At 34.5% G+C, this 26382-nt stretch overlaps 2 protein-coding genes across 2 annotated transcripts in view; one reads left to right on the plus strand and one right to left on the minus strand.

The window, feature by feature from the left end:
• The window catches only part of LOC145678520 (bifunctional purine biosynthesis protein ATIC), a 72392-nt gene extending 68404 nt beyond the window's left edge, over positions 1-3988 (plus strand). Inside the window, exons 13-14 of the mRNA XM_081748766.1 lie at positions 143-303; positions 3301-3988. Coding sequence (XP_081604892.1) covers positions 143-303; positions 3301-3420 — 281 coding nt within the window. The 3' untranslated portion in view covers positions 3421-3988. The remainder of the gene's footprint in view (positions 1-142; positions 304-3300) is intronic.
• A 4520-nt stretch (positions 3989-8508) lies between these two features.
• LOC145678522 (thyrotropin-releasing hormone-degrading ectoenzyme-like) lies at positions 8509-23297 on the minus strand. The gene is made up of 5 exons (XM_081748767.1): positions 21554-23297; positions 17442-17603; positions 14316-14459; positions 12732-12813; positions 8509-10015 (listed from the first exon to the last, which is right to left on the minus strand). Exons 1-5 carry the CDS (start codon positions 21766-21768, stop codon positions 9869-9871), a joined length of 750 nt encoding a protein of 249 aa, XP_081604893.1. The 5' UTR covers positions 21769-23297; the 3' UTR covers positions 8509-9868.
• Positions 23298-26382: the final 3085 nt, after the last annotated feature.

Here is a 26382-nt window from a genome sequence, read left to right on the forward strand (position 1 = left end):
GTGGCCAACTTAGTGTAATAATAGCTCACGGCAACAACTGCATGGATTTACATACGCATATATGCGGCCAAATTAAGGATGTAATTTGAGAAAATTAAAATTCACTGCTTAAGATCGCTTGAATGTATCTTTCTTCTTTAAGGCAAGGACATGAGCTACGATTCTTGGGCTGCATTATATGAGGATGTTCCTAAGCTGTTGACTCAGCAAGATCGTGAAGATTGGATCAAACAGCTGAAAAATGTTGCTCTCAGCTCTGATGCTTTTTTCCCATTCCGAGATAACGTTGACCGGGCTCACCAGGTAAGAAATTTTCCTTAATTTTATAACTCGATGTGAGTATTTTAATTTGACGTTATAAAATATTATATGATCTTTTAGCTGTGAGAAAGGTTTGATCTCGTTGGATCCCACATAATTTGACAAAAACTCAAAAAGAAGCTCGCGTCGACTGGTGCACACAAATGCTCAATAAATACAATGGTGGTGCTTCAAAAGACGTATATAAAATTGTAATAAGTAACGAATCATGGATATATGCATATGAGCCGGAACGTAAACAGCAGTCGACTGTATGGGTGTTTCAGGATGAACCAAATCCAACAGAAGTTCGCGCTCGAAGTACATCGAAACAGATGGTCGCTTTATATATATATAAAGGGAAAACAGGTCATGTGGCAACTGTGCCTTTAGAGGAACATAGAACAGTCAACTCTGAATGGTACACAACAATTTGTTTGCCGGAGGTCTTCGGTCAAATACGGAAAACAAACAAGCGCCGTCGAATCATTCTTCATCAAGACAATGCGAGCTCTCACATATCTCGTCTAACAACCGGCTGTTTGAACACTCAAAAGTCGAATTGATGGGCCATCCGCCTTACAGTCCTGATTTGGCACCCAATGACTTCTTGTTCCCGAATGTCAATAATACATTGCGTGGACAACGATTTTCGTCGGCGGAAGAAGCCATTGATGCGTTCAGAAAACATATTATGGAGGTGTCTCAAGTGACAAATGATTCGAACGAATGCGAAATTGTATTGATCATAAAGGACAATATTTCGAAAAGCAATAAATCAATTTTCAATGACAAATTACTGTTTTTCCATTGTTAGGCTCAGAATATAAATAGTGGCCCTCGTATTTGAGTTGAAATGATCATGTGGAGAGTGCATGAGTGATATCTGGAGCGAGGAATACTACAATCAATTCAGTTCTCATTCCGCATGTTGTCTTCTAGCCTCAAACTGCTTGTAATATATTATTATAAACTAGCACATGCTCCGATGTTACCGCGGACAGTACTTTTTGTCCCTTCCTCTCCCTACAACTCTGTGTTACCCGTAATAAATTCGCGCAAGTGATATTACACTTGTATTCTCTTGCACAAGAAGCCTGTAACACCAAATTTCCTTCACTTTTGTCTCCAGTGAGTCGGGACAAGCATGTAATAATCGCTGAATACTTTCTTCCTAAGTTGGCTGGTTTAAAAAAGAAAAAAATAAATAAAAATAAATCATGTGAACTTCATGGTGACGTCTCCACATATCAAGCCATCTGCGTTACGTTCATCTACTTTTCACCTTTTAATCAAGGGGTCCCGTGTTCAATTTCAAGTGTAAACCAAGTAGCGATTCGAGGTGTCCCTTTAAGCAAAAGTCTTCTCCGTGATAACCTTGGTATTTCATAAGGATATTAAGCCTAAACATACGAAACGAAACCAAATTATATATTTCTGCATGCCTGAATGCCTGTTTTATAAAGAAGCCAAAGTTGCTTAAATATATTGATAGAAATCGGCAAAATTTATCAACTGCCTACGTTGCTTCCAACTCAAGTCGGATTCGACTTTTAATTTTATTGAATGATACTTACATACCAAATTTGTAATTCAATACCTCAGTTTTAGCGTAGTGATTATGATACGTTGACCTTAAAATTTGACATACAAATACATTCAAAGTAATAACAGGATTTTCCCAGTGGCTAAGGCGGGAGTTTCCCGATTTATATATAATTCTGTATAATGTTTTTACTTGTGTAACTATTTATTTTTTTGTCCTTCTGAAATGACTCTTGACAATAATACTAACAATTAGGCCTATGTAAAGATCAGTACAACGTATTTTTATCAGGAGTCCTTCGTGAGTGATTCGGCAATCGCATTTGTGACCAATTATTCCCGGTTTCGTGTCGAAATGGACAGTTTCTCTTGGATGTAAGCCGAGAAGCGGTTTGGATTCCGCTTTAAGCTTATGTGACCCCTTCCAGCATAACCTTGTAGTTGCATAATAACACCGTATCTAATATAAATACATAGAGTACATTATTTAACCCCCCCCCCCCCAAAAAAAAAAACTGATTTAAACCAAAAAATATCTGGTTTTTCAATTAAAACCGTGGTTTTTGCCAATCCTGCTTCCTTCTTTTGGGATAGAATTTCTAAAATTCATGCAAGTATCGCAATGTAAACTAAGATAAATTGTTATTATTCCCAACCTCATGTGGTGCCATGTATTGAAGTTATCACTTAGAAAATTTCTCATTTCAATTCAAGGGAAACTTTGATGGTCAATTATAACTATCAGCTCGTATGATAATTGAACTAATATATGAAGGGTCAAATTCTGGTCAGTAGTTTTAGCATGAATACTAAACAGATATAATGACGTTTTTTTATTTATGGAAATTTGTTTACAACTCAAAATTTTCTATAATTGGCTGTTATTGATTTTTCGGTAATTTCAGAACAAATGACCAAGCTCAGATATATATATATATATATATATATATATATATATTCTTCGATGTAGAGAAAATATAATTTTCTGTGTGGTACTGAAAGCTGCATTTAGGTTGACTGCACCATTAGTGAAGTTAACTGATAAACCCAAAGGGGTCAGAATGCTATTGTTCATCTACCAGACTATTAACACAAATATGATTAAATTATGTGGTTATGAACTAATGTAACCTATAAAATGTAATACTGAAATAACAATATTTGAGTTTGTTTAATACGTTTACATTTTCTGTCATTTTATACAACGAACTCAGAAAACTACCAGCTCAAACTACAACTACGAACTCAAAAAACTATAAACGTTTTTTTCATTTCCCACAGAAATATTTTAAATAATGACAGATGTGAACTCCGTAAAAAGTATGTATGGATGGATTACAGTTTAGCTCCCCTTTTAGCAGTCAGTATCAGTGTTCTAGAGGCTGTCAGGTAGAATTTCCACCCTTGTTACAAATTTCCGTAGTTTGCTATCATGTTCATTTTTCTTCTTTTCAGAGTGGAGTGCAGTTTATAGGCAGTCCATCAGGTTCAACTAACGATGAAGAAGTTATAAAAGCTTGCAACGAGCATGGCATCACCCTGGTGCACACGAACATTCGTCTTTTCCATCATTGAGGAGGGAATGACAGTTATACCATGGCGAACACTGAAGTGCCATATATGTATGCACACACGTACATGGTTTACATTCCATGACTTGCTCAACATGTTACGTTAATATTTGGCTTTAAAAATCAGTAATCGAAATTGACACTGTGATATTGCATTTGCTCAGTGTAGCGATTTTTGAAAGTAATTATGTTTTGTATAAACATCAAAAGAGAAAATGTACTATAAAATGTTGAAAATCAAATTTATATTTCCTATTACAGAATATACAGAGAATATATTTTGTATACAAATTTTGTAGATTGGTATGAATTAGATGTATTTCCGCATTTTTATTTTTTGTAATGAAAATATATATCCAGACTTCTATTCTTTGTAATATGAAATTTTAGGAAGTTTTTAAATATAAGTTTGCTAGGTTTGTTTCAAATTGTAGCCAGTTGAAAAACAGTATTTTCATATAAATTGTATAGTTCCTAAATAAAACAATTACTTGTGTCCAGCCTATGCCTTTATGTATCACACGTTGTGAAAAGAATATTTTGATATTTACATAAATTCATTCCATTACAAATGATCTTTTTATTTCTCCTTTTGATCTCTCAAGTTGTAATTGTAAACTTATAATCAAGAAATTAAACAAAATGACTATTTAGATATTACCTTTGATGCAATGTTTCTCAAAACTGTTTCGGGGCCGGCTCACTCAGGAACTTGTACTCGCGATCGTCTTTTGCAATAATCAAAACCCAAAAACAACATACTTCTCTTTATGGCCACTTGGTTAACGAGTGTGTTTTCTGTGCATTTGTATACAAATCCAGCACAGTAAAATATCGCTGTAACGAACGCCAGAAAAGTGAAATTCAGAATTGCTAGAAATTGCTAAAAAGTCAGTCGTTTTCCGTGTTTAACATGTTAAAACTTTTAATTTTAACGAATTTTAAACTTCAGTATAACGATTGAAAATTTCGTGTTTTTGTCTTTAACTTCAAGATATATTTTAAATCCATCCTGACTTCTAAAATAAATATTATTACATTATTTTATTATCGTTGATGAAATAATGGCAGACATTATGAATAATTCATATTTATATTACATGAATATGAATTATTATAGAAGTCCTTGTGATTGATGAAGCGGTAGAAGGGGGGGGGGAGAGCCTCAGAGTTGTTGGCGGAGTTCGACTGTTATGCAGGCAATGAACCTGGCACGATGTCTTCAAGATTTTCTTCTGTCATTAAGTGATGTGCCAGAATCTGTTCATATGTGGTGGTGGCGACTATCATGAACGGTCTTTGTGTCTAGCAGTATTCAGAAGAAAATCTGACTTTTTAGACCATCATAAGTACAATGTAAAAATTTGGTGTATTAAAATATTACGGAAATAAAGTACAAGGTGGACCCAAAAATAACCGGAATTTCCTGAGAAGTGTGGGGAAACGCCGGACGTTTTTGCGCCTCACCTCTGCGCAACCGTTTCAACATCTCCAAATAGTTGTTGGTTAACGATCTGGTTTTGAAGGACGAATTCTGAATGTACGACCCTTTGATATCAGAAATAAAATATATATAAAAAAAATCCGCATTGTCTTCAAATTCGATTTAACCTGACGAGCTTTTTTGGACGAGGTGAGCCAGGTAACTTCCATTGACTTGACTGTTTACTTTCGGGATCATACCCATAGCACCATCTCTCGTCGCCTGTTATGATTTTGTTGAAAACCTCTGGATTGTCTGTGATCGTCTTTCATTGCACGACGATCTTTTTGCTCTTCGGTGAGAAGTTTGAGCACAAACTTAACAGGCACTCATCACATTCCCAAATCGTCATGCAAAATGCGCTGAACGGAGCTCCAGCATAACCCGCACAAGTCTTCGAGTTGCTCGATCTTCCCTGATGAGATCACGGATTTTGGCGATGTTCTCTGTTGTGACTTGAAGGACGATTTGAACAGGGCTGATCGTCAATGGTAATTTCCCTCTTTTAAACCGAGTAAACCATTCATACACCTGCGTTTTACTGAGAGCATGTTCTTTGTAACTGTTTGCATCATCACAAAAGTTTTTACTGCGTTCTTGCCGAATAAAAAACAGAACTTCAGAGCTGCAAGTTGTTTGTGAGAATCTGTCATTTCTTCGTGTCGAGTGCACGACACACCTATACACAGAACTGCCAAAGAAACCATACTCGTTTTGTCGGGGGGCGCGGTGGCTCAGTGGTAGAGCGTTCACCTCCGGTGCTTGGGGTCCCTGGTTCGATCCCAGCTCGCGCCGTGTGGACTTTGTGGTGGACAAACACCGTGCTCATGGATTTTCTCGGGGTTCTCTCGTTTCCTCCCACTTTCTTCATTCCACCATTTCATTCATTTCTCATCATCACAGTCTCCTTTAGCCTAGCCGGCATAACCGTGGGACGTAAAACTTAAAGATTTAATTTCATTTTTTTTTTTTCGTTTTGTCGGTTGACGCCACTTGGCATACTGACTCAGAAGAGATTCTCCCACAGCACCCTAGCGGCGCAACCTCGTACTATAAGTACACGATGCGTAGGAGTACAATGTTTCGCCCCCTCGTATTTCTTACAATCATATTACTTCGTATATATATTCTAACTTTCCTCAAGTAAATATTAAGCTAGAGCTATTTTAACTGTGCCCCTTCTGGCGCTGCTGTTGATATGCGATTCCCCGTATCTCCCTCGAAAGAGAAGGGGCAAGTTACTGCGGCCGAGATCTTTCAATTGTTGGATGCGGAAGCGTTGTTACAATGAATTTTTACAGACGTCGCTGTGCTCTGCCTTGTTAGCCACTCTAAGTAGCCTATGATCTTCACTCATCAAGACCAAGGGATTGAATGACAAATTGGCAACAGTGCTGAGGTAATTCACTTGTTTTCTCTAAGCAAAGGAAGGGTTTCATCCGTCAGAGGGTGAGGCCGAAGTAAATTTCACATATTTTCCGAGGGCACAGATGAAATAGGCAGGCTCTAGTTTGTTTGAACTCATGTTTAGGTAATGAAAATTCTGCGGTCGATATAATAAGAGAACTTGAATTGATTTCAGTTTTTACAAAATAACTATAGTAGATTAATTTCATAGGTTTCTAAAATGTTGTTTCATGTTATCAGTAAAATCACAAGTAGATTTGTCTTGAATAATGAATAAATAAACTTTCTGACATATTTTTCTTAGTTACTAAATAACATAATTAACCTTAGATGTTTATATACAAGGGCCGTTCAAGGTTGACCGGAACTTTTATTTCTTCAGAAGAAACAGATAGCACAAGAAGCACCAAACTATGTCAGCTTTTCAAAGTATTCTCCGTGCGCGTCGAGGCACCGTTGTCATCGTTGTGGCAGCTCCCGGATTCCTTTGGTGTAGAAAGAACTTGGTGGTTCTTGTAGCCACTGGAGGACATCGTTCCGCAGTGCTTCATCTATCGTGAATTTCTTCCCTCCCAGATGGTCTTTAAGGGGTGCAAACAAATGATAATCACTGGGGGCTAAATCTGGACTGTAGAGGGGATGGGGCAGAACTTTACAAACCGTCATACGTGTTCACTTCTGATCAAATGTCAGCTGGCGGGGAACCCACCTTGCACAGATTTTGCGGAAGCGTAAGTAGTCGTGAATGATTGTCTCAACACTCCCGACACTGATGTTCACCTCGGCAGCAATATTCCGCACTGTTACTCGCCGGTTCTCAAGAATCATTTGCTCAACACGTGTGATATAATCACTAGTGTGAGTGGGGTCGGGCGAATGTGTCCATGGGCTTCATTTGTCACCAGCTCCCGTCTTTCTTGAAACTGTTCAGACCATTCGTACACTCTTGTCCGTGACCTCGTTTGTTCAACATACTGTGCTTGCGATCTTCTAAAAATCTCAGCTGGTTTAACTTTCTCCTTCACAGGAAATTTGATTACACACCGCTGCTTCACAGACACACTGCTTGCCGCCATGTTCGCTGCAACTACTGCGCATGCGCCAAATACGTCATGCCGGGCGCTAGTTACTCGAGAAGGAATACATTACGTCACCTGCAAGTTTCATCATGATCCGGCTATTCATCGATTATTTACGTACGAAAATCCCGGTCAACCTTGAACGATCCTTTTATCTACCCAAGCGATAAGTTTCGAGTCGCTTTTACTCTTGTTCGGAGTTTAATGTACGAACAACTATGTAATCGCAGAACTTTTGTGATTATTCATTCATAATTATCTGAAAATAAATAATGGTAGATTAGTTCAGTCTCGAGACATAGTGAATGCTCTGCAAAAAGATTGCAAGAAGATTCCCCAAGGACATGGGGAAGCATTGGGCAGAATTTTTCCAGCGATGGATTGACAAAATGACGATCATAACACAGTATTCTTACAATATGCGAATATATGTAATGGTAACAAAGGATCATCGAATGTATTCGAGGTACTACTTAATTTTGTATACGTCCCTTCTTGGCACCCTAGACAAGCTACTGCTGCCTCCCTCTAATTTGTGATCCTTCGACACATTCAAATTGAGATATCCACTGCTTTTTGTTTTCGAGCGTACATAAAAGTTAATACGTACAGTTCGTAATTGTGATTTTTTTTTATATATATATATACCTAATTTGAAATTTAAACGAACTTAAAGTTTCATTATCCCTTTACACTAGAAAATAGTGAACTTCCTGTACGTTCGTATATATGTATGCGCAGAAGTCAAATGACTACAATATCTAACAAATTGGGAGTACATTTTAAACTTCCGGGTAAATTTAGGAAGATTCTTTTTCTGTCTAGTCTAGTTTGTTGTTGGGTAAGAATCAAAGCTTATTTTGTTGAAAGCTTTTCGAATCCTTTTGTTTGTATTCCATAAATTAATATGTCATTAATGATCATTGAATATAGGCATTATTCATTTCTTAGGAAAACAGAAAACTAAGTTACGGAATCCACACATAATGATTTCGGAAAACGAATAATTGTCTGAATAATCTGAGAAAATAATTGGAACAACTATTCCACATGAAAATTATTAAAGATGGAAGATAGGTGCTTGGGTAATGCTTGCTGTGAAATAATAATAAATCACTTAAGATTTCAGTTCAATTGCACATCTATTCTGGTGAATGTTAATACCATAATGTACAGTATGTCCGGGAAGACCATATACCCCTATACTTGACTAGTTTCTTATTATAATAGAATGATTTAATAATAAACTTATGGTTACTTGTCCAAGGGATCTGTATACGATCCACCATGTTGGATACATAATCGAATGCGCCTCCAGGTACTTTGGCACATGTTGTTCCAAGACTGCAGGTGTGATCGTACCAAAGGCTGGAAATCATTGTCTTTTTTTGTCGATAGAGGCTTATTAAACAGTTTTGGAAAGTGTTCTCGCATGATGGATGGTAATTTTCTCTCCTGTGTGATTAATCTCTTTTCAACAGTAAGCAAAGTTATGTCAGCATTTCAATTCACAGAATGATTGATTGCGATATATTGAACAATGATGATTACAATATCAGTGATAACAATTTCAGCTACATCAACACCAACAAACAATAATTTAATTAATCAGTAATTAATATACACTAATAAGAAATTAGAAGTATAGAGATACACGTACTTCCCGAACATACTGCACAAAATGATAATTTATAAATAAATCGTAATACATACATGATTAACAACGTATACTGTATATTTTGATGACGTGATATATTTTCTCATGAATAACTGTTGTAACGTATATCATTGATGATTTCAAATTTGTTAAATTTTGATAATTCAAATACATCACTGTAACTTCACCATCAAGTCTTGAAAATTCGTTCGCTAGGTATCCCACGATAAACTGAAGATCCGCGTTTCATATAGCCTCCGCGCATTTGTTACAAGCGGTTCCGGGTTGGATTCCTGGTGGAGACGGTCGGAAATGTCTAAACGCCTTTACAGACCAGCCATACTGAGCGAGGGTTTTCCTGGGATTTACTCATCTATATCAGCCAAATGCCGGTATGGTACCTCATAAAAGATCATAGGCTATTTCCTTCCTTCCCCACTTCCCCGGGTAGTGTGACCACCGAGGGAGGGACGCCATCCTTCATACTTGACGTGCTAAAGTGGCCATACGTGCCGAAATCCCAGAAATATAATTCCTTATTTGAGAAAGGATGTTAGTCAAACGAACGAATGTATCAGACTTGAAGAGTCACACATTACCTGTTTAATTGAAATTATCTTAGTTTTTACATATGTAAATTTTAAAATTGGAAATATCTTTTATTACAAAAATCAACCATTAAGAGTTTGAAATGTTTCGTATAAATTAGACAAAAAAAAAGTTTCTTTCTTGTTTCCATGTTACATATATTTGTATAAAATGTAAAAAATATAATTCATAAATGACATGGTGAAAATACTTCATTAATATTAGTTCTTGCATGCAGTTATCTTCGTTCCTTCCAGTTTCGAAGCCATTTAGAAACTTCTGGGTAATAATATGTCATCCAATAAATATGTTCTTGTGCTTGTTTTAATGAAATGTCTAATTTGTTTCTAATATTAGGTTCTATCCTATTCAGCAGTTCCTTTACCTACAAAAGAAGTTGAAAAAATGCTTATTAGACACATATATGAAAAACATTTACCAAAAACAGAAAGAAAAGTTGAAATTTAAGAAGTAATTTCTTTACAAGGGAATTTGATTATCATTTTCATCCTACTTCAGTGTGAACAATTCTAGCTAAAAATTATATTTTAACTTACAAGTTGTAACGACTAGATTATGCCTGAGGATTTAACTAGGATGCCTGAGGAAGTTGTGAAAGTATTTTTAGCTACTCAATGAACGAACAACCGCAATCAAAGAACTCTCATACCCATTATTTTCTTATCTAGCAGTAGGTTGTAACATATTTAAGAAATATGAAGTATGTTGCTTATCAACTAAGATTAAATCATTCAGATATACCGAACAATTGAAGACGCTGTAGAACACAATGTAAGTGCCACCTTGTAATCGATTCACTTATTTTATTTTCTAAATACGTTTGTGCCTTAGTTTGATTTTGATACTTCGTTATATGCTAGATTATATTTCTAAGCAATAATATTTTCTATTTTGTGACGCTTGGGTACTTCTGTTTTGTGACGCTTGGATACAATGTACTATTTTTTGCCTACTGTTACAGAAACTTTTGTTTTTGGCACTTAACATTGTTTTCTACAGCGAGTCTTCAATTATTGAAAAAAGTACGTACATAAAATGTCAAAGAAAGTATTCCACAAAATATTCACTGTACTTATCACAGTATTATTTTACTTCTAATAAAAGGATGTTTGAAATTATTTCGGTATGGAAAAAAGGTTCGTTTCAAAGCATTGGGCATTTTCATTTCATTTCGGAGATCATTTATCACTGCGAGGGAAATGATGACTCACTAGTACCTAAAAAATTATAAAAGCTTATCAAATATAATCATTTTAAAGTGTAAATCTATCGTCATAATCTTGTAACATTATTCGATAGGTCCGATGCGTCAGGCTGAAGATAGTGAGATGAAACAATTTTGTAAGTTTCAGTTTCTCTTCGAGCATTGGCGTTTCAAACTCTTCTTGATACCTGCGTGTTCGTGTTTCCTCTTGAGCTCCCTCGTTGCTAAGCAGTTAGCGCACGCACCTTTGGCGTGGAAGACCCGGAGGAAGCTCATGTGGTTAAGCTGTAGGTTCACATTTCGCATAGCCTCGCTGCTGAAAGGAACGCTAAACTCAAATCAAATCGTGTCTCTCTCGTTAATTCATTTGAAACCAATAACGACGTAAGAATCAAGTAGAATGCAAGTTCAGACAATTACGTGGAAAAGTTGTTGTTCATTGAGTTTTAAAGCAAATTCTTGTTAAATTGTTCTGCGAAAATTTCTCTACGTCTACACTCCACATTTGATGGCCCATAACTCAGGAACCAAAAGTCTGCACTCCATAATACTTCAAATACTAGTATGTCAAGACCTGTATACAGGCCCGTATCCCCCCCCCCTCTAAAATTTTCACGGTAGGCTTGCAAATGAAATATAATATGGTGATGAACTATAATATTGTTGGATCGGGCCCCCCTAACTTCAGCCCCCTCCCTTAAATTTTTGGACTGGCTACCGGCCTGCTTGTATAGTAGGTCAAAGGCTACTGCTATGCCAAGTTTCATCCAGATCGAATTAGTTCGGTTGAGCTTGTATGATATTCAGCGTCCTTGATTTTTCAGGAAAATCAATGAAGGACGAAGAAAAAGGAAAAATTGAAAGTGCTAACTTCTGGCTTATAGGTGATCTAGTTCCTTTTCAGGCCAATAATATTGAGTCGGAGGTTTTAGTTTCTGCTTTCTTAATGTTTATAGTCTTATAAATATACAGAACTTAAAACAATATTTATATTGTGGAGTCTCTAATAACTAAATGCTGTATATATGAGGAAGAAAATTCCTCATCGTTTCGATGTTGCTTGTGTTATTGAACGAAGTCACATAAGATCATGCAAGATTTGAAATTTTTGACTAGTCCTCAATGGTCTAGTGGCTAGTGCTGGTGCACGAGGTCCTGGGTTCAATTCCCAGTGAGAGAGCATCGAACACATTACAGTGTTTCAGATATCACTTTAAACTATAAGTCTCATTCTATGTAGTCTATTGTCGTCAAAGGGCATAAATACAAACCATTAAAAATTTTTATATTCCCCTTATATTGAAGTATCACTTCGATATAATGTACTCAAAATATAATGAATGAATATCGGATGAATGCTTTTGATGTATCCATTGTATTATTTCAAATTAACATTTTTTACGTAGTAGAATCGTTCAAATATGCTTACTGTAAGTTGAATCTATATTATCCTTTATTGTGTCTCAATAAAGAATATATGAAGTGGAAGGAGAAATAACCAGATACATTAACGATATAAAAACGTATAGTTGAAGGTATTCTATTACTAATGTTTTTATAGTCAGGTTGATAAATAAAAATATATCACCTCATATATCACAAATGATTTGATTAAGTAACTGTCCATATTTTAATATATATGGAAAGCTAAATCTTTAATTACCACAAAAGTTTGCCAGAACCAAAACAGAAATGCTTCTTCTTATTCTAACAATAATAATAATAATAATAATAATAATAATAATAATAATGATAATAATGATGATAATAATAATAATAATAATAATAATAATAATAATAATAATAATAATAATAATAATAATAATAATAATAATAATAATAATAATAATAATAATAATAATAATAATGATAATACCTTTTCCAACTCTTCTGATGTCTGTATGGAATTTACAATTGCTTCCATAATTTCTTTAAGGTGAAGAACATTCCTTTGAAATCTGTAAAAATAAATCAATCAATAAATAAATACGTTTCCTAAGCATATTGTACATTAAATTGTATCAACGACTGCAGCTTTTATGAAATTGTCTTATAGAATTATAACTGCTCTATAATCTTTGAGGTTTAGTTATATCGCATCTTCAAATCCCTTATTTCATTTATTGTGCTTAGGTTCATAATGTAGTTACGAGGGAATGCTAAGAAATCTTTAGCTTTTCTAAGAAAAACAGTCTAAAGTTTTATGGTTCATTTTTCAAACATACCCTTCAATACGATGCATTTTTCCCTTCGATCCTACAGCTTATTTAATTTCTCAAAAAACAAATAAAAACGGTTGGTTGAATTATCAATTTGCAGTTGCAATCACTTCAGAAATGTTGCTAAATTTTTGTCGTCCCTTTACAGTTTTTATTTATTCGGGAATAGATGGTAGTCACATGGGGCTAGGGTGGATGATATCTATAGCACTTTTGCGCATCTATAACTATTCCTAGATACAACCTAATATCCCCAGTACAATTCTCATTGCTTTAAAGAATTATATTGTAATGGTATTGTTTTACTTTATTTTATTTTATTTATTTATTTATTTTTATTTATTTTATTTTATTTTATTATTTTTTTTGTAGTTTTACATTTCATATATTCATATGATAAATATCTGTATGTCGTATGCTTGAGTGTTAATCTTTGATGACATCTCAAACCAAAAAGAATCGTAACGCTGAAACAATCGATTTGTTCACAATTGTTTAAAATATTTGTTAATTATCTAAATCATGGATTCATTTGAATTTTGGTTTTACTAGGGGTGTTCATTTGCATTGGGTACCACCATATATCTAAGTAGAAAGTTATTGAGGAATTTTTGATTGTGAAGTGAATTTTTTTATTACTTTGATTGCTACCATATAAATCTCAGAACAGATGTTGCAAAAGAATTGGCAAGTTTGACAGAGGTCTTTTATTATTATTATTTATTTTATTTATTTTTGCATATTTGCTTTTTTTTTAATGCAATAGGAAAGTGAATACATGTATGTAAATCGAAACACAGGTTATAATCATTAGTACTTTCTATGACCAAAACGTTAGAATTGGACCAGAATACAGGACTTTCCAGAGTAAATGGTCAGGTTGTTTGAACATATCTATATATTTCAAATACTGGTGACATTATAGTTACAATTTTAGCCAAATCTATATCTGTATGTAAGTGCCTTTGTCAATATTGGCATATTATGAATCTTGTGAGCGCTGCTACACAAAAGTGGTTACTTGTGCTTTCTCTGATGAGTCAGTCGATTCAAATTTGCAGTACGAAGGAATTCTTGTTACAAGTCATCGTAAAGTGTATGAGAAATATTTGTTACTATCGCGTATTAAGCTATGCATTTACAATATTATAAACAACACATGGGATAATTTCAATTTTTTTCCTTAACATTCATATATATTGTGAAAATTAAGGCCAAACAAAATCTGATTTGAACCATACCTCGAAAATACATCACTCCATTTCGTAGTAATCAGATTGAAGAGAATGGTAAATCCTTTAGGATTCTTTGTGAAGGAAATTAAGCTTTCTTTGGCGGGAGTTATTTGTATTCCTGACGTTTCATTGAAGATCTGGTTAAGCAATCTGCAATAAATAAAAATTAAATATTTTAAAGAATATTCCGTCTCTCGTCCTGCAGATCATTACACATTTCCTGGCCGAGTGTGAATATATGGTTGAAATTCTCTTTTCTTAAACGAGAGGTTCTGGGTTCGAATCTCACACTCTACTACCAAGCATTTTAGAATTTCCTTTATTCCATGATAAGGATCTTAGTGGGATAAGTAGAACGCTCCATTCGATGCACCGTCTGGCATACTTCTATCTCCCTTTTTGTTTCGTTCTTTTATCTCCAGTCGCTTGTGATTTGGAAGCATTGTATGTTTTGTCTTACTGTGCAAGAACTTACAATTAAATGATGACAATGTTATAAACGATGTCCTACGTGAAAAAATCTTTCCTACAAAATATTTTTTTAATAATATTGATATATAATTTTTAGTGCTCAAAAGGATTTTCAATGAAGTGTCAGCCAACACAAGTTGACATTTTGGGTAATCTCCATGACTCCACGTTAAAAGAGTCCTATGGGGCAAATAGAATGCTCCACTCGATATCTACTCTACATTTTCCCGTCTCACTTATTGTTTCATCCTTTTATCTTCGGTTCTTTCTTATATATATTATTTCAATTGGTTTAGTGGTAGCGCGTGTGCCTTTCGTATTAGGTCCCGGGTTCGATTTCCGGTGAAAGAGCGAAACATTTAAGTTCACAATCATTCTCTTTCATTAATCATTTGTCTCTTTTAGCCTAAAGAACATAATTGTAAGACGTTAAACTTTAAAAAAAAATCTTTTCTTTAATCTGAGATATCCAGTAGTGCAACTTAAAACTTTCTTACAAAGCTCTTCTTTACTTTAATAGTGTATCTGATCGATCTACACTGTGAAGTCGGTTCAGATAATATGCATGAAAAAAATTCATCTTATCGTATGGAATGCGTGTACGACGATCGAAAGCGACAGGCTATTTGGAGAGCATGCCACAATAACTACTTACAGACTTTGTGAGGTGCATAGGTTCAAGCTGTATGCATACATTCCAATTTTGAAACTATTTCATTAAAAAACGAACAAATAAACAATAAAACTTGAAAAATGATACATTTTGATAAAAATGTTTTAAAATTATAATTAGCTATCATTTTGAATAAAATTGGAGCTGGTTACTTCTGAAAAATTGGAAACTTCAGCAAACTTTTTCGTAATGTTTAATGTCTTTGTTGAAAGTGAGACTAAATGAATTGAAAATAAAATAGTAAACTGTACAACATACGGCTGAAAACTCAAAACTAAATTAATTTAATTAATTAACAAAAAAAATTAAATAAAAATTTCACTGTCTAAAGTGACATAGGTAACCTCAAATACTTGAGAAAATAATCACAGTAAAATAAAATGAAATTCAGTTGAAAATGACACTATGTAATTTTTTTAAAATTTATAGGCTGCCTATTAACTAACTTTGCATCCTTCACTAAAATAATCACAGTTCGTTATCGTTCATTTTAACACACGTGAATATCGTTACTTTCTTCATCTAAACGAGCATTCTTCATCTTCGTCTTCATCAGGATCTTCACCTCATTCTTCCTAGTCTTGAAATAATGATCGGCACTACTGTAACTCTAGATCACGTTCCCATTCTTTCCCATAGCTGGTTTTAAGTAGATAGCTTGTGTCTTTCTTTTCGGCAGTTGAACAGCTTTTCTACGGAATCGGGCGTCATTTTCTAGTGCATTTGTGAAAGTACAAGATGGAAAAATGATCCCCATTATTAACAGACATTACTGGAAAACCATGAGCTGCAGTATTGGCCGAGCTCATGTGAAAATGAAATATTTAACGTCATATGATTATGTCATTAGGTTAAAGAAGACATGATTATGAAATAATACATAGAATGATCATGTGGAAGGAAATGGGAGAACCTCGAGCCATAGAGATGATGATGTACATGTTACTATTGCGTGCTACTATTACTTTAGTGTTGTCAATGCTGAAGGGTGTTTTGCCATTTACGACCTATTCCTCAATCGAAACAGCACCGCACGCCACTGCGTCAGAGCATATCTGGGAATTCTGTTGGGAGAATGTTTGGGAATTATGCTTTCTAGGAAACTAGTTGCGCACCCATTGCATACCACACTGTAGCGTTTTAAATAAAATATGGATTTTTGAACGGCGTATGTATGACTTTCTTTACGCTGACATGGACCACCACTCCACGGTTTCTCGAATTCGAAATAGTGGGTGTTCAAATGTAGTTCTTATCCCACGATTAACCAGAGATCCATATGAACTTTTTTTATTTATTTATTTTCTTACTTTGATGTGAGGAATTGCCCCTCTCAGTTCATCAGTATAATTCATGAACAAACCTTAAAGGTGTTTTGGAGAAAAAAAAATCAACTCTACCTGTAGACTACTGTTTATGGATTTTTCTTGATACAAATGGATTATGCTATACCGTACTTTTTTTTTTTCTTTAATGAAATATTTGTTTATAAATTGTGAACAAAATCATTACAGAAGCTTCTGAGAAAAAGAAATATGATACATGATGACACATTGTAAAGTTCTTAACGAAATATTACTTACAAAATACGAGAGTAAAACATTATAAACATTTTTTAAAATTAATAAAAAAACTTAGTTCAAAAAATGCCCATATCAGTAATTTTTTTCTTGATTTTTCCGAGAAATATGAACTATGACACATTTTATGATTATTTATGAAATTTGAGCACATAATCTACACGATTTTTTCCCTAAGAAGACTGTTTTGGTGTCGATTATTGTAATCATATTTATTTAATTTTATTTTTTCTTTGTTCGTTTACCTTTCGAGATATGTATGACTATTCCTAAGACTATGGGTAAGACAAATGAAGTAGTTCTAATAATATGTAGATTATTATTTCATTTCCTATAATAAAAGTAAAAATTAAGAATCGTTATGAAATGTAATACAGAATAGAGAATAAGAAAAGGTTCATATTGTACCTTATTAAGTGTGCTTCTTGTTGAGAGCAGCTGAGACTTTGAAGTAAAATTACAGCGTCTTCTGGTTTATTTTGATGCCTTTCCCATATAAAATTCCATTCATCAGCTTCTCCTGTTCTTATTGCCGTACAGTACACAGTCTTCTTAAATTCACTTGAAATCCTGAATGAATAAACACAATATTAATTACATATTAATACAGTACATTTATAACCATCACGCAAAGAACAAGTGTATTTAATTTCCTAAATTTACTCCTACAATTCCCTGAAATGTTAAATGGCTTGTATTCTTCCAATTTGTGCAAGAATTGTGAATTCGATTTCCAGTAGGATTGTATGTGATCACCGTTTCATGTGTAGATGCACTGTTATATAGCTTACTGTTAGAAAAGGATGCTAAACAAATCTTACGAGGTTTGTTTAAAAAGTATTCAACCTTATTTTTTTCTTTTCTTTTTCTTTTTTTGGTTTAAATAGAAAGGCGTGATTTGGTGTACGTATGTACGTGATTCCAATGTTTATTATTTTTTTCTCAGCCTGCAGAAGCAATCAGTCGCCGGCAGACCACTAGAGACGGAATTTCGTTTCTGAAGAACGACTGAAACACTGAATAACTCTATTGCATTACAGTTCTTTTTTTTTTTAAGTTTTCTTTTTAATTTTCTTTTAAATTTTGTGTGTCAAACTTGAATCCCAAGTGGAAACAATCCGCAAGATCAAATGAACGTTCTGGAATGACGTCACGAGCATCTTACGGATCAAATGTAAACAACGGATTCAAACTTCCTTGGTGACACACAGCATGCCCGTGGTTTGTCAGACTCCTTACTCTCCTGACATAATAATATATAGAGAGAGACTAACCGTAATCTGAAGACGCCCGTGAAAGAAACTAAATTTCCGTCCACAGAAGATATCATGCAGAACGCGACGGACCAGCTGCGCGCAATCCCAAAAAAGGCGTTCCAGTGCTGTTTTCTACAGTGGGAGAACCGTTAGGAGAAGTATGTGGCAGACAAAAGCGACTACTACTTTAAAGGAGTTGAATGTAAGATTGTTATATCTGAATGTACAATCTTTTTACGTATAAAAGCCGAATGTTTTTAAACAAATCTCGTATTTCTAATAGACCATAACCCTTTTCCGACTGTCGGGACTTTTAAGTCCCATTTTCTTTGCTAATACATTATTTCTCGTGTGTGCATTATAATGTCGAAGCTTATCTGCCAGATGGGACTCATGAGTCCCCCTTCTTCTCAGCATTGTTGAGTAATAATAGAAACAAAATGTATTTTTATCTAGTCTAATGCACCCTCAATTTACTATAATTTACTATCATATCAAAGTATAGTAAAGAATATAATTCAGTCGGAAAAGGGTTATTGAAATGTTCATCTCTTGAGAACTACGACATTTATATTTTACATATATATCAAGGTGTTTCAAAACAACACCGACAACATTTGAAAGGTGACTCCTGATAGCAAGATAAAATGAAATGTATAGACCAACCTGGATGCACAAGTGCTTCCTTTTGGAGTTATAGGCTGCCTAAAACATGAAAAAACGAACTTCAAAGGCCCATAGCTTCAAAGTTATGGGACCTACCGTAGTCGGGTCAAGATTTCACTTAGGAACTAGTATGTGTCCTATTCAAATATCGAAGTTTTAGAATCCTGCCGTACTTCCGCAACAATTTTTTTTAGAGGTAGTTGGTGAGTACTTCATATTGTATGCCTATAGTCAAACTCCCTCTATAAAAACTTGTTGCGGAAGTATAGCAGGATTCTGAAACATATTTTTGGATAAGGCACATATTATTTCCTAAGTGAAATCTTGACCCGACTATGGTACAATCCATAGTTTTGGAGCTATGGACCTTTAAAGTTTATTTCTTCATGTTTTCGGCAGTCTATAACTCTGAAAGGAAGCATTTATGCACCCAGGTTGGTCTCTACTTTTTGTCTTATCTTGGTGTCAGGAATCACCTTCCAAACTTTGACGGTGTTGGTTTGAAACACCCTATATATATAAGGAATTCAGTCTAATCTTAATATGTCGGGGAAAATGATGAAAAACTAAATAAGTGCTAGTTCTGCTTACCAGTCTCAATCAGCAGTATTAGTTCCATTAGGCTATTGTTAATTTGATGTATAGGAAAAAACTGGTGGGAACACTTATATGCTCTTTAGAACGACTAGTACTGAATATTTTCTATACTTTTTTTCAATTTTCAGTGTTCATTACTGATCATGAACAAAAATATGTGTTTAACAAATTAAACTTATGGTATTTCATGTGTATTTTATTTATCAGGATAACAGTCGTTTCAGGATAACTGTTGTCCTCAACGTCAGTGCAACAACTAGTTATAATTTCAGAGGATACCCTGGAGGGAATTCTACATCCTGGAACTACTAAATTTCCTCCGGGCATATCTCCGATCGTGTTCAATGTTGGTTAGAATCTTTGAGTAGTATTATTTTTATCTCCTGTATATTGAACGTCCTTCACGGGGAACATCTGAAGTCATCACTGAGTACAAGACTAATGAATGATAAAGGCTGACAGTTACCTTTGAAACGTCTAATAAAGCTCGTTAAAATGAATAAAGCTCGGATGAAATACCAGAAGTTTAATTTATTCAATTAGTTAAAAAAATTTGATACATACAGGGTGTCCCGCTTAGGACTATAACAAATGAAAGTGGGATAACTTTTTGCTTACCAAAATTTATCGTCCAAACTTGTTACACCCACTACAACTCAAAGTTTTTTTAATAAATAAATAAATATATATATAACAAACTTATATGTTTGCACCTTTAGTTGCGTGGCAAGTGTCAAAACGGTATTCCATCTCAATCCAAACGTGCTAAAGAAACACTGTGATCGTGGGAACCATGTTATAAACTTTGGACCTCTACTTATTCATCTTCCATTGAAATGATCATTGAGGAAGTCTCTGACCACATGAGAAAAAATATGGCGCTCCGTCTTCTTGGAGAATGGCTCCGGGTGGGAGTTGGGACAAGGCATATTGCTACATGTTCAAATTCATTGTTGTCTCAGCGAAAAAGAAGGACCAATAATTTTGTTCTTCATGACACTACATCACACATTCAATTTCGGAGAATCGAATTCTCTTTCGCGCACTTCATGAGGATTCTTTTCCCCCCAAATTCTACAGTTATGTCTATTAACATGTTCACTCACATGGAAGATCGCTTCGTGTGAAAAACACATGCTTTAGAAATGTGTCGTTTTCATCAATTTTTTAAAGCATTCTTTGAATTGTGCCCTCATCGGCTTGTTAGCCGGTTATATGCGCTGATGAAATTGAATCTTGTAAGCATACAGGCGCAATCTTTTGTGGAATACCCTATGCATAGTTGATTTTGGGATTTCTAGTTGCCTGCTAGTTTATTTTACGGATTTGCGGGGGCGTCTGTTAAATGCAACACGAATTCTCTCCCCGCTATATTCTGAAACTGTCCTTGCATGCTTACCAGTCATCGGTAAGAACGATCTCGTTTCTTCTAACTGCTGGTCCCATTTCTTGATGGATACGTAAGTTAGTATTTCTTCCGCACCGATACCATAAAATACACGAAAACGTCTCTGAACAAGTTCCACAGACTTCAATTGTCAATTCTGTCAGCGATATCACGTAAAACTCTTCTGTTGAAGAGTCCACATGGTGACTGGCAGACAAGCTATAAGAATTTAAGGGCCTTGTGGCTACTGCGCAAGATGACAGCACTTATGACACTTGATTCATTGTTAACAAAACTTTCTGAGGTACTCTCCACAATGGTGCAAACGTATCGTCATTCTAATAATTTGTTTCATTTTTACATTTTTTCTTATATTATAGTCCTAAGCGGGACACGCTGTACAAAACCGTATGGTGATTATTTATATTATTCTTTTAGTGAGTATGATTGTGATAATTATGAACGTTTTCCTCTCATTAAAAGTATGTAGTTTGTCAAAGGATATTCATATGTTTCCTCTGTGTTTGACAACTAAGAGTCGTTCTCTACAATTTAAAGAACATAAAACGTTTTTTATTATTATTATTATTTTGATGATTAACTAGAATACTTACACTTCGTGACCTGAAGCATAATCTCGTTGATAGAGTAGATAAAGGTATTGTGACCAGAGAATACATGGTTTATAGTCCATGGAACATGACCATTCTACTAAAGTTGATACAGGAAACCCTCCTGGATCCTTGTATTTCGCCTTTACTATATCGCCAAATCGAGTAAAATGGTGTTGCAGAAGATAAACAATGTATTCCTTTATTAAAAGAGACATAGAAAAAAATAAATCGAAAGTATAGTTTAAATTAAAAAAAAAAAAAAACAGCCGAAACAGTTTCGGGGAAGCGTCAGAGGCGCAAGCATCTTAGAGGAGAAATTATATTGTTTCTCCGCTCGAAACATTACCTATATGAAAGTTCTGTAGATGCAGATCCTTTCCGTAGAACGCATCACTGAATGTTTCATTGACATTTTATAAAGTACATAATGTGTATTTCATCACATCTCTGGCAAAAGCATCAGTATGGAGTGTGATATTATATGGATGTGGGAAATGGACTCTAGAAGAGGAATATGTGCGAATAGACGGTGGTGAATGGAAGCCTTCAAATGTGGTACTATAGAAGAATGTTGAAAATTACACGGATGAATAAGATATGAAATGAAAGAATATTGGAAATGGTAGGAGAAAAGAGAAATATACTGAGGAATATTTCGAAAAAAAGGGATGAAATGATTGGACACACTTTGACATATGTAAGAATCACTCTATTGGTTATGGAGGGAATGGCAGATGGAAAAATACTCAGATGAAGAATGCGATTGAAATATATGGACCGAATAATACAAGATGTAGGGAAGAAAATGTACACTCATGTCCAAAATGATTGTCTCATATCTATAACTCTCTTGTCGTGGGAATATAATTTGATAATGATTTTGCAGGGTACTTTTAATACTGTTACTATGTGTATAATCGGGAAATGTATATTTATGGCAAATTTTATAGAAAAAGAATTATAAATACGAAAATTAGAATGAATAAAACAAAATGTTGCTAAATGAACAAGAAAGTTTTGTTTTCGTTTTGTTGTTCTCTTCTGACATGAAATTTGCCACATACATGTCTTTGTCGATTATACACATACTAACATTATAAGAAATACCGGGCGAATTCGTTATCAAATTAAATTCCTACAACATATTTATAGACATGCGACAATAATTTTGGATATGAGTGTACATAGAAATCAAAAGTCTGGCTCAGGATAGGGAAAAGTGAAATGCTGCGTCAAACCAATAGAAAGATTGCTGTTCTGAGAAAGGGAATGTGTATCACAATTATTTCAAATATTCTCTAATATTTCTATTATGTAATCAGTAACCAATCAAAATTAAAATGTTGATATTTTGTTTTGTTTAATAAGATTTTTGACATTCCAGGAAAGTGCTTAAGGTATATCCATGGGCATCTTTGGCATGTAAACATTGAGAGGAACAATTAGATCAAAGAATGTTTCTAGATCCTAACTAAATTTACATGAAAATCGTGGGGTAAATAGGAAACTACTGAAATTAAGAACTAGCGGGATTCAGTTTCTACCTCTACTAGAACAATTTATCATAATATTGTTCCATTATTGGTACCTGTTAAGTCACTTGATACATATTTAGAGGTTTCCTTATACTATGATCCTTAGAAAGTTCCGTTTTGATGCAAAAATTATGCCATAATTCTTGTCCAACAATGTCCTGACATATTTTTTAATTATTTCACATTGTTTTTTTTTTTTTTTTTTTTTTTTTTATCTGAAAAGAAAATCAATAAAATGTTAGAAAAAATGAGAAGGGGCTTTGAAGAATATGGGATGAAAATAAATGTTAGAAAGACAAAAGCCATGGTGATTGGAACGAAGGGGTCTGTGTCAAATATAAAAGTAGGAGGGGAGAAAATAGAACAAGTGAATAGTTTTCGATACCTGGGTAGTGTTCTTAGTAATGACATGAAATGCGAACGTGAAATAAAAGCAAGGATAGGAATGGCGAAAGAAGCCTTTAAAAGAAAGAAAAGTCTGTTTTGTGGGACCTTGAACAAAGAGTTGAGAAAAAGACTCATAAAATGCTTCGTGTGGAGTGTTGTGCTGTATGGGGCGGAAACGTGGACATTGCGTAAGGGTGACGAAAATCGACTGGAAGCCTTCGAAATGTGGGTGTGGAGAAGAATGGAAAGAGTTAGTTGGGTCGAGCGGAAAACGAATGAGAGAGTGTTAGAAATGGTGGGTGAGAAAAGAACACTTTTAGATATTATTAGGAAGAGGAAGAGAAACTGATTGGGACATTGCCTAAGAAGAGATTGTATCATGAGGGACGTCCTAGAGGGTATGGTGGCGGGAAGGAGAGGGAGGGGGCGAAGGAGACTACAATTAATGGATTATATTAAAACAGAAAGATCATACGCGAAGACGAAAAGGTTAGCGGAGGACCGTGGAGCATGGAAGCTTCTCAGCTGCGGCAAGTGACCTGCCAATAAAGGCAGAATACCTATGATGATGATGTTTTTTTTTATCCCTATTATTCATAACGCCCCTTATTTATTCTCTTCCACATTCAAATATCCGAAAACTCAAGTACAATATTTTTTTGTCATCTTTTCATAATATCCAGTTTTCAGCTCCGCAGCTCGGCGTCCAAAATGCAATATTCTACACAGTGATGCCAATTTAGCCTATTTTTGCCTCTAGCATATTTCGAAAAGCATTTAGCCATACAAATCTACGAAATGCTTATAGCTTTAAATATAGCTTATTTTACGAAACTCTTTTGCCATTGTTCGCTTTTTCATTAGCCGTTAAATTAATTCTAAAAATACTTTGACTTTGAAAATAAAGCGTAATTTTTAAAAATTAGTCAATTTGTCATAATGTGTTATCGTACTAATTTATTTCTCCAGACAGAGGGTGTTTTATTACACTTGTTTTTCATTCTTCTTCTGTCTCCCCACCCACAGATTTACAGGCTATTTCTGCATGCTATTGCAGGATGTGACATATCTTTATTTAGCCAAGGGAAGAAAAAAAGCATAACGACTTCTCCAAACACAGCCTAGTCTATGACAAATTACAGAAGTAACAGAAGAAGGCGCGCAACATTCGTTGGTCTTGTATGATGCTCCTAAAGCAACGACGTCTTTGAATACTCTTCGATATCAGTGATTCCTAAAAGCAGTAGCAACACGTCCTATCACCTCTCAGATGGACCTTGCTCGACTTTCCCCAACATCTGCGGCAGCAAGAGAGCATTCAAAACATGTTTATTTCAGGTGCAACAGCGGACGAGTAACGACTTGCTACCAACTTCATGGGGACGGGTCTACAAAGCGGTTCTCTGGAGCCAGTTTTAACTCAAAAACCTCCGGCTCCTGACTTATCTTAATATCTTGCAAGTGTGAAACTGGATGTGAACAAGGTTGTAGCTGTCGTGCAACTCCAATATTCCCGATTTCGATTATGATGAACCTTCTGTGCAGGAGTCTCCGTTATCTGTTCGTGAGAAAGATGATTCAGATATGTAAGATGTGATGCATGTTTTTAATAGCAAATTTTTGAAGACATTTAGTTATTCATGGTGTAAAAGTCTAATCGTTTGTGGCATTCTATATTAGCGTTCAGTGCTCTTTGTTAATTTATTTGCATAATGCATCAATTATGTAATAAGAAAATAATGTTGTCAATAATGGTTATTTTTGTTCAAGTTATGTATGTCTCAATTTTAACCAGGCAGAAAAGTTAATAAGACAAAAAAAAATCCATATCATTTACCTATTTTTTAAAATCCAAATTAGAGCTTTATGCTATTTAGATACTCTACACTTATTTTTTAAAAAAATAAACGTTGAGATGTGTGCTATGATTAGGAGAACAGACATTTTACTATCCTTTGAACTTTTGAAAATATTCATATGTACTAACAAATATTGAGCAGAATTTACAAATATATCTCCTTAACATTCTAACATAAGAAAGTTGTATCATCATTATGCAGTCTGGCTAGTGGATAATCACACCTTGTGGTAAATAAATTAATATACCTCCCTTACTATTAATGATAGAGGAAATATATTGGTATCGTTTTACAGCTCTTAGAATGTATTACATAACTAAAGAAAAAAATCTCACTTTGTTTCATAATTACCTAGTTATTATAGAGGAACTTCGAAAAAAGATTGAAAAAAAATGACATTTTCTCATTTTGGCTAATATAACTCAGAAGAAATGTTAGATATATGTAAGATATTGCTACATAAACATTTTTCAACTATTTCTCTGTAATTTGGTGTAAAAATTACCTTTCTACGTTAATTCTGTGAGAGTTTATAGGCATTTAAAAAATACCCTAGAAATTCTAACGGTGCCCATATTGATGACGTCATAACTCCGATTCCACAGTCCTGAATTTCGGGGACTTTCAGTATGTTAACTAGGACCTAAAACTGAGACTATTGCAAAAGGTTTCATCTCTCCCCTATTTTTTCCAATTCAGTTTTTTTTTTTATTTTATTTATTTATTTATTTATTTATTTTTTAATTTTTTATTTTATTTTTTTTTCTTAAAGTTACTGGACTAATGTTTGGTATATATGTCGGTCAAGTTTACTTCTCTGTTATTGGAGTTTCAACAGTTGATGTTCCAGTTGTAACTAGAAACAGTGTAAGAGATTTGTCAAGTACAATTCTTAAAGGATGTTGAAAAAATGTAGATAGATAAGAATTATACGTATAGTGCAGTTACAAAAACTATATAAATAATAGCATCTTAATTCTAAAATCTTAAACCTGTACCAAACCTGGTTTCCCTAACTTAAACATATGAATTGATATTTGAAATTCCA

Source organism: Thermobia domestica, chromosome 2 (genome assembly GCF_964235325.1).
Source record: "Thermobia domestica chromosome 2, izTheDome1.hap1.1, whole genome shotgun sequence".
Classification (NCBI taxonomy): domain Eukaryota; kingdom Metazoa; phylum Arthropoda; class Insecta; order Zygentoma; family Lepismatidae; genus Thermobia; species Thermobia domestica.